General features: G+C 50.6%; 1 protein-coding gene across 2 annotated transcripts in view; it reads left to right on the forward strand.

Moving 5' to 3' along the window:
* The first annotated feature begins 6831 nt into the window (after positions 1-6831).
* The window catches only part of Drgx (dorsal root ganglia homeobox), a 35096-nt gene continuing 25140 nt past the window's right edge, over positions 6832-16787 (forward strand). Inside the window, exons 1-6 of one of the 2 annotated variants that reach the window (XM_060390882.1) lie at positions 6832-6967; positions 7383-7501; positions 11324-11421; positions 12377-12478; positions 15389-15567; positions 15653-15765. In XM_060390882.1, coding sequence (XP_060246865.1) covers positions 7468-7501; positions 11324-11421; positions 12377-12478; positions 15389-15567; positions 15653-15765 — 526 coding nt within the window. In that variant the 5' untranslated portion in view covers positions 6832-6967; positions 7383-7467. Of the gene's footprint in view, positions 6968-7083; positions 7220-7382; positions 7502-11323; positions 11422-12376; positions 12479-15388; positions 15568-15652; positions 15766-16787 lie in introns of those variants that run through there. The other variant, XM_021655043.2, reaches the window with a different exon arrangement.

Raw genomic sequence — 16787 nt, forward strand, 5'->3', positions numbered from 1 at the left:
GGGGAAAGAGAACGGTGTTTGAGAGAAGGTATGATTATAGAGAGGTAGGCATGTGTGTATGGAGATATTTGGGTGTAGAAGAGAGAGAGAGTTGTAGTGGGTCAAAGAAATGCTGAGTCAGATAATAAATAGCAAGCATTTCCAATAAAAGAGGTTTAAGAAGTCAGATTTGACCCCAAGTCTGCCTGATTGGAAATCTGCCCCTTTCACCACCGCAGTTTACATAATTCAGATCTCTTACAGATGAGAGAGCATCATTGTGTTTACTAATCATTCATGTAGTAAACTTACTTCATTTGTTCAATAGTCATTTCAATTAAATTTACTGAGCACTTAGCATGGGCAATTGACTGAGCTTATGTTTTAGGAGAAACATGTCTTATTTAAGAGGTGTGGTGGGAGTGTGGGCCCTGGCTTGGGAAACCCAGCTCCATCATGCATCTGTTACTCACCAGCTCTGAAAGAAATTCCAGTTTCCACATCTCACAAGGCTGCTCTTCAAGTCTTCTTCAACTGACTGCTTTGTAACCAGGAGCTGACTGTCAGTTACTGGTTTCTGAAGGAAAGCTGTTTCCTATACTTAGCTGGGTGGGATTTGAGATTTCCCTGGATTGATTTCATCTCCTGTTAGCATTTTGACTATGTTTTAATAACAGTTAAGACTGATCAACTAAACGCCTATAGAACAATACTAACTCAGTGACTATGGCAGATCAATGACAGAAGACGTAAATGTTTGAATGTGAACACTGACCTTTGACTGTGGTTGAAGTCCTAGGACACACCCCAGAAGAATGGAAGCCCAACCCTAAAACCTTCACTCTGGCTAGAAGGCAGATCGACAGATGTCCTGTCAAGTTCTCTTCACTTCCCAGAAAGAATGGGTGCTCCCCATTCAGGGCAGCAGGAACTTACATGAAGAGGGGAGGACCTCCCAGAAGAGGCGGGCTGCCTTCCGAGAGCGGACCTTTCAGAGGGCCAGCCTGTGCAGTGGGAAGAAAGCACAGAGGATGCGACTCTTTTCTGGTGATGCAAATCCTCTCTCCTTCATCCTTCATCTCTCTTCATAGCCAGATCCTCCAGGGCCTGGAGCCTGAGGCCACCATGAGCTCAGGCGCACGTTCCCTATTCCCAGACAGACCTTAAAACACGAGCTGCTGTAGACTTGGTCTCCCTCAACAACTCTATTCCTATCCTAACATTTGACAAGAGGTGCGGGAATCATGAGCGCCCCCCAGCTTTTAAGGAGGTCGTATGCTGGAGCGAAGACACACAGAATAGTGACATCTGTAGCCAGAGGTGTCCTACTTAGGTCAGAGGCATCGAACCGTACTTCTATTGGCCAATTGGCATACCTTTAACACAACACAAAGGCCCCTGTTTAGGTTTTTCTAGCCAAGCAAATGTGCCAAGCAAAGCTGAACAAATGTAATTAAGTGTGGAAAGTAGAAAAATCTAGGGAACCAGCATGGCAGCCAAGCAAAGGAGTAGGATGAAAAGCCACAATAGTGCTCTCTCCAGGAGACCTTTACCTTGTCCCGTGGGAATGTCATCTTGGAGATCACAGGAGACTCGGGTTCCCTCTTAACCACCCAAAGCCACTCACGTAGCTCTCTCTAGAAATATAGACCCTAGCAGGTGCCAGGAAAGCCTGGAAAGTCACACAGCATCATTGTAGCAGGATGGTGATGAAGATGATGATGGTGATGATGTAGTTACAGTTGATGTTCACTGGGTGATTGCTGGGTACTGGGCATTACAAAGAATTTGTATTTTTAAAACTTAAAAAAATAGTCTTTATTTTTTTAGAGCTATTTTCTACAAATGGCAAAATTAAACAGAAATTAAGGAGAGTTCCCATATGGCCCCTGCCCTGACAGATGTATATTGTCTTCTATAACTGATACCTAGCACCACAAGGCTCCATTTGCTCCCCTGGGACACATCCTTATTACCCAAGGGGCAGGGTTTACAACATAGTTCACTCTCAGGGCTAGACATCCCATGGGTTTGTATAAATGTCAAATGACACCCTTCCACCCTACAGAGTTATGCACAATGGTTTGAAGGTTCTGAAAACGGCCGAGTGTGGTCTTTTAGTCTTCCCATCAGGACTTGATGTAGACACTGCTATCCCACTCACAGCCGGTGTCATGAAGGTCAGGAAGTGAGTTCATCCAGCTTGTGAAGACCAGGGCTTGCCCAGAGGGAAGTAGCAGTGGATCTGCTCTCCTGCATTTGAGGACCTTGGTCCACCCTCTCGGCTCAGCAGCAAGGCCAAGGCCCTGAGCTCAAGCTGAGCTGTGAGATTTCCAGGAACCACACAACATCTCTGTGGTCCTGTGGCCCTGGACCAGGGCAAGCGTGGCTGTGAGAACCTGGTCTGCATGTGAACAGCTTCTATCGCTCCCAGGGCAGATAAAGCTGTGGGCTATAGAGAATTTAAGTTAATAAAATGCCTGGCTATCCTTCCCTCTACACACACATTCTGTTCATAAGTTAACAGTTCATTCACAATTTCAATTAGCCGCTATTAAAAAAAAAAGCATATTCTATATGTGTAGCTAAGCCAAGCCTTATTATTGGGCATTTCCAAAACTACAAAGTGACTGAGTCTTTGCCTGTAAGTAAAAAGAATGTCACATTCACCCTAAACACATAACTAAGCATACCCTATGCTTTCCTTCTCTTTCGGGAGGGACGCATGCTCAGGAAGGATAGCTCTGAAAATGCAGTTTCTAAAATTGTCACTCAAATAACAGCACAAATATCCTGGACTCTCCCCAAATAAGTAGTTAGGAGCTGAACACGTTTTTCTCTCCTTGCTTGTTAGCTGGAGTATTTATTTGCCCCTGTTGTTATGGATTTAAGTGGTGTTTACTGAAACTGGTTTTGCTAAGGATAAATTTTGAAAGGGAGGTTGGGAAAATTCCCTCCTGAACACGGCTGAGGTATCAAGTTCAGCGAAGACTCGTGGGTTGGGGTTCAAAAGATGTGCACAGAAGGGCTTCCCTGGATTCCCTTGGACAAGGGAGGGGACACAGCTGTGTGTGGCGTTGGAGATCTCCACCCAGCATCTCAAACTCCTCCATTTTCTAGGGATATAGGATTCTTTCCAGGAATCAATTTAAAATGACTCACAACATAATCGCAAACAGTCGAGGCCTTGCATGTAGGATGTTCTTATCCCCAGCACGTTATTGCTGCTCGCAGTGTCTTTGCCATAACAGTTTTCCCTTCAGAGAACCAGTTAAAATTAGAAAAATCAAACCCACATTACAGAAGGCAGATTTACCCTGCTATTAATTGATAGGGGATGTAAAGCTCCCACCAGCTGGGTGGGGCCCAGCACTCCCCTGCAGAGGTCATCAGCAGCCCCTTCCTCTAATCTGGGAGCTGTCTGCCTTTTGGAGCCAGCCTTGGATTTCCGGTGCTATGACTATGTTTGCACTGGGAAGCTGCCTCTGCAACACATCTGCACACAAGTCTGTGTGTGTGTGTGTGTGTGTGTGTGTGTGAGATATTCTCTTCTGCCTTTATTTAAAACCATGAACAACCTTGAAAGTTGAACTCCCCACTCTGCTCTGTCTTCTCTCTGTCCTGTTGGACAAGAGGTAAGTTAGCAAGCATGCCCTGTGCAGGAACCAAAAAATGATTCTTACAGGGAATGCAGCTTGAAGCTGATGGAGTTAAATATTATGAGGAGCCTCCAGGACCACAGAAGTGTCTCCTAGAGGCTGGAAGCAGCCCAGGTAGGTGGGGGTGGGGAGGGCCCCACGACAGAAAAATGCTGAAATATGACCCTGTGTTTCAACTTTAAATAAGCATTCCTGTCCTAATAGAAGTCCCATCTAATGTCTCCCGCAGCTTTGATTTTGGAACACGTCACATTCCTCATTAAAGCAATCACTGTTAAAACATAAAGCAACACAGGATTTATTTCTTCATTAAACTGATGATCCGTATATGAAGCCAATTAACATTATGAGTCTGGTGAACATCAAGTGTAAAGAGGTTAGAGAAAATTAAAAGCAGTCACCTTGGTCTTTAGATAAAGAAAGTACACTTTCAGGTTGTAAATTATCAGAGTGTCCAAGCGGGACAGATCGGCAAATTTGGTTAATTGGGAAATACATTTTACTGCACAAGAATTAAGAAAAAAATGAGTTTCCTTGCTAACATCCCCCTCCCCCTTTTCGGTGAGGGAAGACCATAACGAATATCTATTAGTCACCTTCTCGAGGGCCCCAAGTATCGGAGACAATTGGGGAAAGGGGTGGTTCACGTCATCAAAGTTTACAGTAGCTTTTCGTTTCTGCGGCTGTTTGGTTGGTTGTTTATTCGCTGTTTTGCCGTAGGAACGAGCCCAGCCTGGTAGCTATGGGGAAGGGAGAGCGGTCGAACTGAGGCTGAGGGTCCCGGGCTGGCTCGGAGCCCTCGAAAGGTGAGTGTTTCCTCGGAGCTGCGCTGGTTGCCCAGCCAAGGACGTGGCCCGGTTCGCATCAAGGGGCTCTGGGAGGACCGGGCCGAAGGCAAAGGGGCGGTGGGGCATTTCGCAGCTGTAGCCGCTCAGTAGGAGGCATGCGTTTGAGACTGCGGGGTCGGGAGTTCGCTTCTTGCTCCCAGCGCTTAGTGCGCATCCCAAATGACGTTCGAAGGTTTGGGCCGGGAGGATGTCAGGATCGCCCGGAATCGGCTGCGCGGCCCTCGGCGAGGCGCACGGCAGGTGCCCACAGGGAGCCCTGGGGACCGAAGGCCCCTTTGGCCCGCAAAGCGCCGGGTAGGGCGAGGACGCTTGCTGCTATCCAAGGTTCTGACCAGTCGGCTGATTGGGAGAGAGGCTCCGGCGCCCGGGACCTGTCTGCTCAGCTCCCTCGGACAGCTCAGAGCTCCCCTAAAATACCCGACCGCCGCTCGATGTCAGCGACGCGGAGCTGAGGGGAGCTTGGGTGTCACTGTTTTCTGGGGCCAACGCGGCGGTCGGCGCTAGGTTGCTGGGGCCGAGGCCCCCGCTGACAACGCGCTGAGCCATGCTGGCGGGGAACCCTCTCTCACCTCCCTTCCAGGGCGCTCCACCTGGGCGCCCCGCGGGGGAGCTGCAGTCCAGGGCAGGAGGGCGTCCAAGGGCGCGCTCGGCAGACGCCGGCGCTCGGGGGGCCCTCGGCTCCTGAAACCGGTTGCAGAGATCAGGGATGCTGCCCGAGCCGGACCCGCAGGGACGCCGGCCCCCGCCGGCTCGCCGTGGCCTGGGGCCGAGCAAGGGTCTGCCCGCCCGCGGGCGCAGCTGCGCACCGCCCGGCCGGCCGCGCCATCCATCCACCGCGCGGGCCCGCCCGACTCGCCGGCGCTCTCCGCCGGGCCCGCCGCCCGGACTCGCTGGTCTGGGGCCCCGGAGGAGAGCTGGCGGCCGGGTCTGCCCGCTTCGCTGCGGGCAGGGATCCCCAGCGTTCCCTGGCTCCCGGCAGGGCGGATTCCGGCCAGGGACGACTGAGGCCAGGAAGGGCCGCCTCGGTGAAAGAGGCCCAGACTTGCCTGGGCCAGAGCGGTGGAGCGGTTCTTCCTGCCTGTTTTCCCCGCGGTGTCCACCAACCGGCCGGGGCTCGGGGCCCGGTTCTCCAGCTCCGCGCCGCTGGCCTCGGGCGCTTGTCCACGAGTGGGCCCGCCAGGCCTTTTGTTTCCGAAGCTCTGTGTCTTTAAGATCAGGGCTGGATCCCAGGCCGGGCAGGGACCCGACCCACCGGTTCGCCAAGTCTCTCAAACGCAGCATTAGAATGTTTATAAAATATTCAATTTATGTAGTCTGTCCAAGAAGCCATCGTCCCAAAATAAAACCGGCAGTCTAGACGGAACACAGACACCAGAACTTATCAACAGTTGTCTGATTCGCATCTTCTGATGCTTCTTGAGTGGGTCATAATACCAACTTTATTTTCAGTGGTGCATAAATTAATTACACGCATTTAATAACCAAAATATCATTATATTCCCCCTTTAATATCATAAAGGCTTTCCGCCAGGGAAGCACTTAATAGAGCAGGGGGCCGTAACGGGCTATTATCCGGGTGTAATGCTATTACAGAACCAATTATGCGCCATTAGACTTGCTTTTTTTGCAGTTTATGTGATTTGATCCAATCCCGCGCCCCTGACTTGAAATTTTCAACCCGGTACTTTAGAGTTTAATTTTCACCCAGGCAGAGAGAAGGGCGGTCTCTCTCCGCTGAGCCTCTGCCTCGGATGCATTTTAAAAGTAATTGCGAAGGGTCCCACTGCATATCATTTGCAGGGAGAAGCGGACATAAATTCAGGGACCCCTTGCTGAGAACAAAATCAAACTTTCCTGTCGTACGATCACTTGGAAAGGGGAGCCGTGTGCAAAGAGTCCCCCCAAAACCCATCCGCGGCGACAATTAGGAGCGCTTAGATGATTTCGCAGTCCAGGAGTCGCCAGGCCTCTGACAAGGGCGAGTCCAAATCCAATCTCGCTCAGAGAAAGAAGGTCTGAGTCTGAGGGGACCCAGAGGGCCCGGGTTGGGCCAAGTGTTTAGAACCTAATCTCTTCCGGGTGGGGGATGTTATTGGTTCGGTAGCTGTGCCTTCTTTTAAAAGAAAAAGAAAAAAAGAAAAAAAGAAAAAGATTGCTGATGTTTGCTGAGAAGTGACGGATTTTTTTTTTCTACACCACGTGGGCCATTTGTAAGGCCCAATAGACCTATCCAAGTTACTCGCTGTAGACAGCGCTGGAAATAATCAGATTAAGGCCAATTATGCGTGAGATTATAAAGGCGAGTGCTGAGCGGCGGCGCGCGCTGTAGACAGACAGCAAGACATCTGGCCACTTCCCCAGTCACTTCTCCGGTCCTGCGGGCGCCAGCAGCGCCAAGCCCCGCCCGCCGCCCGCCGAGCCCCGCGCGCGGACGGCAGGCGAGCGCCCCGCGGCCTGCCCGCCCGCCTGCCTCCCGCCGAGGTAGGCAGGGTCCCCGACCCGCTCGCCCGGCTCCCTCCGCCGGGCCTCGGGCTCCCCCGCCTCCGCGGCCGAGCGGCTGCGCGTGCGGACGGCGGCCTTGCGCCATCGCCGGCCCCGGGGGCCGGGCGCGGGGCCGGCGGCCGGGACCCCCGAGCGCCAGGAGCCAGCCTGCGCCCGGCGTGGGGAGGGCGCGGGGTCCGGAGCCGGACCTCCCCGAGAGGCTGGCCGCAGGGTCGCAGCTTGGGGCTGGAGGTGCGACCACTCACTCTCCCCCGCCACCCCCACCCTCCCCCCATCCCGCGGTGGCCCCGAGGGGGCCGAGGGCTTCGGGCAAGGCTCTGTAGGAGGGGCGCACCCGGCGATCCTCGGGGTGTGCGGACGGGAGACTCAGGCTCTACTGCCCTTTGCTTTGCAGCCAGGCCGGAGCCACGCGCGAGCACAAGTCAGCCAGGCCGCTAGCAGCCCCGGTGCAGCCGTCAGGGCCCACCCGACCGTCGGCGATGTTTTATTTCCACTGCCCGCCACAGCTAGAGGGTGAGTAAGCGCTTGCTCCGCGGGCTGTTTGGCCAGGCCAAGCCGGCCAAAGGGGCCGGGCCGCGGCAGGGCTGACGGGTGCTGGGGTCTTCGCCCCACGAGGTGGCAGCCTCCAGGTGGTGCCGAGGGGCGCCCTTAGCCCCCTCCCCACGCCCAGCTCCCTACCTCCTCCCGGGTGCCACCTGCCTCCCACCTCCCTCTCCGCCTGGGTCGCGCAGCCCCGGGCTATGGGTGCCTCAGGGACGCCTGGTCCTCCCAGCACAGATGCTGGTGTCACGCCTCTAATCGGGGGCTCCTCCGCCCAAGGGGGCCCGCATCAATCTTTCACGGTGTTTTGCTAACATCCCGGAAAACCAAAGCAAGTTGAACTGCCCGCTGCGTCCCGAGCTCCAGCACAAGCCAGGAAGGGCCTGCTGGCTGCTGGCCTGCCCTTACCCTGGGCGTTGGCGGAGAGTGCTTCGCGATTGTACATGGGATTCTGGACAACTTAACGTTAGTTCCTAGCGGCAAAGCTGTCCCCGGAGGCAAGCTCCCCGCTAGTTACTTGCTCGAACTGGCCAGGAATAGCTTCGTCTCAGCGACTCATTGAATTTCTGACCATAATTGTCCACACTCGCCAACCCCCAGGACCAGGGTCTGGTTGTTTAAGGTCTGTAGACCTTAGGGGGGAAAAATGCACTTCCCTATTCCAGGCGTGGTCTTCGCTCCTTCCGTGGGGCAGGGGTATGAGGTTGCACCTCTCTGGGTGACCCAAGGCTGAATTCTTCCTGGCAGTGGTTTGTAGCCGTCAGGTGGACATGCTGTCCCACACTCTGGCCTGTGCTGTGGCCCTGGCACACTGGAACTTTTATAACCCGGGGACACCTTGCTGTAGGTTGCCTTGGGCAGCCTCTGGTGTCAGCCACGATTTGGGAAAGTTTGTTTTCATTTCCCCCAGAGAAGCCCTTCAGAGTCCGGCAGAGTTTGCTAAAGGAAGCCGGCGGGGAGTAGCTTCAGCTCCGCAGGCCTGCATCTCAGCAGCGGGGGAAGACGCAGGCAGGCAGGCTTTAGGGCAGCCGGAGGGGAGCCGAAAGGAGCAGTCCCTTCCCGCTTACCCCAGGCCCGGGGGTGGGGGTGGGGGTGGGGTGGGACTCTACTGGTTTGAGGTGGGCGGTTTCTACTGCTGTTGATTCCCGCCTCAGCGCTGATTGCTAGTCCTTAGACCAGGCTTTTGTCAAGTGGGAGAGAGAGAGAGAGAGAGAGCGAGAGAGAGAGAGAGAGAGAGCGAGAGAGAGAGAGAGAGAGAGAGAGAGAGAGAGAGAGAGAGAGAGAGAGAGAGAGAGAGAGAGAGAGAGCTGAGCCTTAGCAAGCTGTGTGCATTCCGGGTGACCCGAGGGGAAACGTCTGTTTGTAGCGGCGGGTTACAAATGTTTCTTAGAGTCTGCCCTATCCCAGGCTCTCTCTGACTTGTTTACTGTTTGTTTACTGACTTGGATTTTTTTTTGGGGGGGGGAGTGTCACATTTGCTACTCACGCTCTGTTCAGGCCCCACCTTGACTCTGATTGAAGTGACCAGAAGGAGAGGGGTGCTTCGATCACATTTCAGGCTTTTATAGATACCCGTGTTGCCGGGGCAGGCGTTGTGCTGTAGATGGGAAGGTTGTGAAGGCCAAGGACAGACCTTGGACTCCAGGGAGGTGCTGAGGAGAAAGCCAAGTGTGACGGTAGTCTTACTGCTCAGATACTTTGCTCAGATTAAATTAGAGAGGACTGTGTGGGTCTCAGAGTTTGTCAGAACAAGAACCTACGCTCTGGCTAGCAAAGCCCTCTTCTCCCGAAGCCACCCACTGCAGTCTGTTTCTTGTGATTCTATCGCCTGAGCCTTTTACTCTGTGTCTGTTATGTTTTGTTTGTACTGAGATTATATTGTCACATCATTCTGGACCTCATTTTAAAAACTTCATAATATGTCTTTGAGGTTTTTTTTTTTTTTTTTTTTTTAATGCCTGTGTAAATGGATCTACTTATTTTCTTTTAGACTGCTGTGTAGTATTCCAGTATTTGTTTTGCAGAATATGTTCTTGATGGTTGCTTTGTCTTTCCTATTTTATTTCTTAATTACACCATCTTCAAGAACATTCTTTCCTCTCTCGTTCAGCATACTTTATTACTATATTCATAGATTTAAAAACCTATGCACTTAAATTTTTGATAGTTATTATTCAACTGCCTTCTAATACAGTTTCACCAATTGACACTCGTATGAATAATAAATGAACATACACAATTTATTACAATTTATCGGTTCTGGGTATCCTTATGCCCTTTTGTGAACATATTACCTCACTGTCCTGTTATGTTCTGTTTAAGGAGCTGTGCAGAACTTTGTCGAGTATTTTATTTATTTTTAGGAAGCCGACTCTCGTCTCCCTTTCTTTACTCTTGGTAGGCTGTCAGTCTTTTTTGCTTTTTTCCCCCTAGTTTGGTGAAGTCAGCTTTTGTAGGATTCAGCTGGGAAGCATGGCGGATAGTGTGCAAGTGAGGTGTGAGAAGACTGGAGACACAGGGACCGGAAGCCTGCGAGGGTGCTCCACTCTCGCCGAGCAGTCAGACTTTACCTCAGAAAGACAGTGTGACCTTTTGCAAAGTAATGGAAAGAGGGCTGCTTTGGATCTGCCCCTTTCAGATTCCACTGAGATGAAGAGAAGTATTTGTTTCAAAGGTTTCCAGGAAGAATGCAGTTTGGACGGGAAGATGGTGGGAGAACGCTCTGGTGGAGAAGGGGAACAGTGTGTCGTCAGGCATGTGGTCTTTTAGGGCTACCCTGTGTAGACACGACGTGGAAAAGCCTGGAGGCCGTGGCCTCCCAGGGCTGAGGCGCTTGTGGAGGGTGCTGTTTGGATGCTGTGCCCAGGAGCTAGTGATTCTGACAGTAGCGCCCATGGCAGGTGAAACGCGCGGTGGTTAATGGGAACTTACTCATTTGTTTTCCTAAGAAGCCATTGTGGACTATCAAGCAAATAGTGCACATTTGGAAAATGATCCAAATGCACATTTGGGGCCAGACTCTGTTCTGGCTTTACCGTGAGCACTGGAGGCTGCTGAAGAGAACATTGTCTTTCTTTGTCTGGGGAGGTGGGGACAGCAGGGTAACGGGTAAGGCCTGGCTACCTAGCGGAGTGCCCTTGGAGAATGGCCCTTGCAGCTTGGCCTGGCATCCTCTTGGTGCAGGCCTTTTGTTAATTGGTGTCTATAGAACAGACCGGCAGTGGTGCTGATGAGCTGTGACCAGGGGTAATTAATAATCATTTGTAAACTTCTTACCTCCTTGAATCCTGCACTTCTGGGGGTAAGGGGTGTGAAAAGGTCTCAGTGTCTTCTTTCTTCCCCAGCCTTTGATGGCTTTAGTGACAAGGGGAGTGAGCTAACAGGTGAGCAGAGGGTTCTGTTAGAGAAGGGTCCACGGTAGGGGCTGAGAAAACAGGTGATAGAGGGACAGCCAGGAGTAGGATGGAAAATGAGGACCAGCATTTTCTCAAGCCACTGACCCCTCATGAATCAGAGACCACAATTTCCTAGGAAGCAGACTTGGCCATCTTGGGTATTAAAGTCACTAAGGCCCTCTTACATAGGGAAACCTAGTCCCCTGTGGTGACACAGAGCAAGAGAGCGAAAAGAAGGGTCTTACTAAGAGAACACAGAGAAGCACTTTGGAAGGACAGGCCCTCTGGGGAGAGGCAGGTCTGTGTCCTGTGATGGAGCACGCAAGGGAGTGTGTGGTGTGAGGGTCTGAGCGAAGACCGGGGTCTCTCTGCTCAGACTGGTTCCATTTATGCCACGCAGGCACTGCACCTTTCGGCAACCACTCTGCAGGGGATTTTGACGATGGGTTTCTTAGGAGAAAGCAGCGCAGGAACCGGACGACTTTCACTCTGCAGCAGGTGAGGACGGATCCCCAAGTGAGAACCAGCTTTTCCCACCTCCGCCATAGTCACAGCTGAGCGTTCTCCCTTGTCTTTTAAAAGGAGACCATCTGTTGAGTGAACCAGGTCCTCGTTTTCTTGAGTAACTGACAGGGCTGCACGGGGAACGAACAGGGAACTTGGGCCTGTAACTCCAGGTCATCAGGAAGGGAGCAACGACGAATTTCCCCATGTATTTTAGGTCCATGGCCTGGGTCTAAGGGTCTACTACATTTCCCCGTAGAGAGCATGTTGGGCACTCTTATCTCCCAGAAAGACAGAGGGGAAAACCTGACCCAATAGGTTGGTTCATGAGAAGACAGTGTTGCTGGCCACAGCCTCAATTTTTCAACTGGGCTCCCCAAAGCTGAGTGTCCCAGCCTCCTCCCTGAGCAGCTTTGGAGGTGACCCCCCCACTTCTGTAAGGCTGACTGGCCGGGGGTTCGTAGATGGCACACCCTTGCCTATCCCCATGGCGGCAAACATCTATTACTTGTCTACTTCTATGTCACACCGTGTTGTCGGTAGCCCTGGCTACAAAAGCAACCGGCATCTAAACTGTCATTCTGTGGCATTTAAAAAAATCTTTCTTAAAAGAATATACTTTATTTATTTATGGTGTATATGTGCATGTGCATGCACCTGTGTGCACGTGCCGCTGTTCACGTGAGGAGGGCAGAGGACAACTTCTACCACGCGGGTCTCTGGGATCAGACTTCATTCATCAGGCTCGGATGCAAGCACCTTCCTTAGCTGAGACTTCTCCCAGACCTCCGTGGAATCTTTTTCAGAAAGCTCTCTTCTCCATCTCCTTCCTGGATTTGATCCTCCTCTTCCACTGCTTCCTCTCCACTCCTGTCAACTCTGAAATGTGCCTCCCTCTCCTAGCCACAGCCTCTCACCAGTTTTTCCCCCCTTTCTTTCTTTTTACCAGCTGGAAGCTCTGGAGGCAGTCTTTGCCCAAACACACTACCCAGATGTATTCACTAGAGAAGAGCTAGCCATGAAAATAAACCTTACAGAAGCCAGAGTGCAGGTAAACCTTCTTTTAAATTATTTAACTCTCTCATATTAAAACTGGCAAACTTTTTTTTTGACATCATGACTGCAGAGTGCACATTTGGCCAAAGAAAGCAAATGAAGACTATCTGTCATTTTCATGATGCACTTTAATAACATCAACATAATGTGGAATATTAGATTAGGTTGATTAATCGGTCATTCATAATTAACTAGTGATAATGTTCTACACTAATTTGTCCGCGTCTCTAAGGTACTAAATTACATCAATGCACATCCATTTCCTCGCTTTGAAAAAAAAAAAGCTGAGATGCTATTCGCAAAGCAAATCTGACCGCTCTGGGGTGAGGCCGGTCAATTGCAGAGAGCCGCGTTTTCAGATGGGAAGCAGGACAGGATCTGCTTTCCAGAAATTGCATCATGCCCAACTTTTCCCTTGCACATGGACTCTCGGAGCAAAGTGGATCTGAAAAACACGTGCAATTTAAAAATCTTTAAACAGCAACAGCAAAAGGGCTGAGCAGAGATGGGCCTCCCGGCGTAGCTGCCGCTAAGCTGCATTGCTTTTCTGGAAGCTGCCTTTCAGTGCCGAGCCCAGCAGCCGGGCCCCGGCGAGAATGGGAGGCAGAGACTCACAGTGCCGCCTCTCCAGGCGAGTTATTCTTTGAGCACAATTATATATTCATTTTATTTATGGGGTTTCCTCCATGCTGTTTCTGTTCTTTCTTATGTAGGAGCTTGGGGTTAAGACTATGCAAAGATCTAATTGTAGGAAATATAATAGTTTGCTTTCTGTTCCCCTGGGTCATGTTAGTATCTCTTAAAAACCAATGGCTGAAGAGAGATAATGGAATTCTGAGCAGTAAATTGGGGGTTGTAAACAAATTATTTCCCCTATAATCAGATTATGTGATCCCGATTATTAAATCTGAACATGAATCATTGGTCATATGCGGGCAAATTAAACTGATTATTATTTGGGAATGAAAATGTTCTTTGGCCCGGACCCCGTCTATAGTTTCTTTTTTTAATGCCAGCTTGCCAATAGCTGCCTAAAGACTGAACTGCAAATTGAGATAAATGACACAATTATTGAGCATTCAGAAGTAGAAGATCATAACTTCTCCCTGAAAGGTGCAAGGGTAAGATAGGGGTGGTGACAATTAAAGCTGAGAATTGTTGTCCAGGCAGTTGTTGGCTATTATGCAGGCAGACAATGGCAGTCAAGCTGGTGCTTAGCCGGGTTCCGTGTGGGGCAGGAGCCTCAGTGGCGGGAAGGGAGATGTGTTTACACTTATACCACTTGCTCATTCAAATATGATTAATGTTCTATAAAGCAGGGTCTTAATCGAAGCTGATGTTGTCAAACAATAACTAAATAGGGAAATAAACGACTCCATCATGCTCTTTCCTCAGAAGCAGGCGAACTGTCAGTGCAAAGTCATTAAAATATGATAATGAAAAATAGCTCAATTAAATGTTGTTATAGCTGTGACCTTCATTCAATTAAGACACAAGAAAGTGTCTGCATTTTGCTTTGCATTTAACTGCCCTAAATTTAGAATATAGATAAAATCATTATTCAATGGTTGCTGATATGTGCAATTAAAAGCCAACACAATTTAAAAAAGAAAGAAAGAAGCCCAGTTAAAGGAGAAAGAAAATTAAGAGATAGGGTGGGCTGGCAGAAGGCTGAGCCTCAAGGACCCAGACGCTCTTTCCCCACCAGTGTGCCATAGCCAGAGGAGGTGGGAGGTTGCCTCTGGGAGCTGGAGAGAAGTCTGGCTAAACCTGATTTTTAGATGGAAATTATCTCTGAGTAGAGGAGAGAAGAAGAGAGGAGAGGAGAGAAGAGGAGAGGAGAGGAGAGGAGAGGAGAGGAGAGGAGAGGAGAGGAGAGGAGAGGAGAGGAGAGGAGAGGAGAGGAGAGGAGAGGAGGGGAGGGGAGGGGAGGGGAGAGGAGAGGTATCTCTGGGTGATGTAAAGATCCATGGGCTTTTGTTGTCTTCTGTGAACATCTTAAGCTGCCAGGATTCTATCAGGCACATGCAATTCTTTTTTTTTTTTTCTTTCCAAGACTTAAGTATTACTTGACACCAGGTTCTAAGGAGGTACCAAGGTCAAAGTCAGACTCGAACTTTCTCCTGACCTGATGGTAAAGTAGATAGGACAGTAATCACTTCTCACTGAGTGTCCAGTTGCTGTATGCTGCTGTGCCCAATATTTTTGCATGTGTGTTGGTCTTTCTAACAATGCTTCAGGGTGGTAGCACTGCCCTCTCTCCCTGAAAGTGTGGAATCCTGGTTCTGAGTCAAGCCACCCGCCTTCACTTTATAGTCTTTCTTTTATCACTTGAATGGACTTCAGCAGGTTAGTGAACCTTCCTGTCTGTGAAATGGGAATACCAGGACTGCTGTGGACCCCAAACCACGTTTGTTAATTAAGATTCAGAATTTCCAAGCCACACTGACCCCAGAGAGAGGTCTCTCCTGGTGCTGTGGACGGCTGGTCAGGAAAGATCCTTCAGGGCAGAGCACAGGTGTGAGCTTGCTGGAAGGTGGAGTGTCTCTTCTTTTGATGAGAAGCCCCAGGACAGCATTTTGCAAATTGCTTTCACCATGATCCCTGTAGGGAAAACTTTTCACATCAAATTCGAGTTCTCATAGGCAGCTCAGTGTTGCAAGCTCCTACAGGATGGCACATTCCCTTCCTGTGGGCAATGCAATTGATGTTTTCTGCTCTTTACTACTCACTGAAAAAAATGCCTGTCAGAAGCAGCTCAGCTGCTCCATCTGTGGTCTGATGTTCTGGGGCAGAGGAGAACCAAGGGTATCTGCATGGGCCTCCTGGAGTCCATGCTTGGGTCATGGCTGAGTCCCCTTGTCTGACTCTTTATCTCCCTTGGGTGTGTTTTGATGGGGTTCAGGTTTGGTTCCAGAATCGAAGAGCCAAATGGAGAAAGACAGAGAGAGGGACCTCAGACCAGGAGGCAGGAGCCAAGGAGCCCATGGCAGAGGTGACACCACCGCCAGTGAGGAACATCAATTCTCCGCCCCCAGGAGACCAGGCACGGAGCAAGAAGGAGGTCCTGGAGGCCCAGCAGAGGTAAGATTAGCTGGCCCTAGGACTAGGGGTCTGGGGTAGCTCTGTAGACAGGCTGAACCTCAATGGAATGTTCTGTTTTCACCAGCCTGGGAAGAACAGTGGGCCCTGCTGGGCCTTTCTTCCCCTCCTGCCTGCCAGGGACCCTCCTGAACACAGCCACTTATGCCCAGGCCCTGTCACATGTGGCATCTCTGAAAGGTAAGATTTGCTGGGTTGGCCAGTGCAGAGGGTGGGGATGGTTGAGAGGGTGGAGCCTGTCTCGCTTCCCTGTTGTCTCTGCTGAGCAACCTCCTGCTCCGACAGTCATACCCCGGATCACAGGCACCCTGCCTTTCCACACTTGCTGTCCTGTTTGATTTCCAACAGTCTGAGAATGCAGGGGCATGTTACTAACATTCATCCCACTCATCTCAGGGCTTTTCTTAGAGGCAGCCATTTCAGAAGCAAACACTCCACAGCTTCCTCCCTCTCCCTGCTCACGGTTTAGGGGCTGACCTGGAACTCAGGTCTGGAAGGGGTGGCTCTCCCTGATTCTGACCTGTTCATCTGTGAGTCTTGATTATTTGTGCTACTCAGGGATTCCTGGGGATAGAGGTCTGAACCCATAGGACTTTTGATGTCTTGTCGGTGGCTAGAATTATGGGAGGTGAGACATTTATTGTAGTTGTTTGGTCAGGCCCAGGGCAAAGGCCTTTGCAGGGCTATTCCTTGGGGATTTCTGGGGCACCATCCTAGAACTAAGGGTTCATCTAGCATCTCTCAATTCCAGGCCATAAAACAAAACAGAACAGCACCAAACCAAACCAAACCAAACCAAACCAAACCAAACCAAACCAAACCAAGCCAAACCAAGCCAAACTAAACCAAACCAAACCAAACCAAGCCAAACCAAACCAAACCAAACCAAACCAAACCAAACCAAACCAAACCAAACCAAACCAAACCAAACCAAACACTGCTGGAGATGTTTAGTCAGTCAGGCAGCTCTGCTGGCCAAGAGCAAGGAAGAGCCCCAGAAGAGATCTGGGGAACTGCCGTGAGTGCTGTCTCAGGAAGTCTGGGGATGGGACTGCGGGTGTGGGCTTGTAGGTTTTCCCCTGAGAATAGGAAGTAGGGGAGGCTTCCTAGGATAGTTACTGCTTGTTCTGTTCTATGGTCTTGTGGTCTCATCTATCATTGGCTTCCACGGGGTTTCTCTGCTGCAGATGTGTTAAAGTAAA

The sequence above is a fragment of the Meriones unguiculatus genome, chromosome 9 (genome assembly GCF_030254825.1).
Source record: "Meriones unguiculatus strain TT.TT164.6M chromosome 9, Bangor_MerUng_6.1, whole genome shotgun sequence".
Taxonomy (NCBI): Eukaryota; Metazoa; Chordata; class Mammalia; order Rodentia; family Muridae; genus Meriones; species Meriones unguiculatus.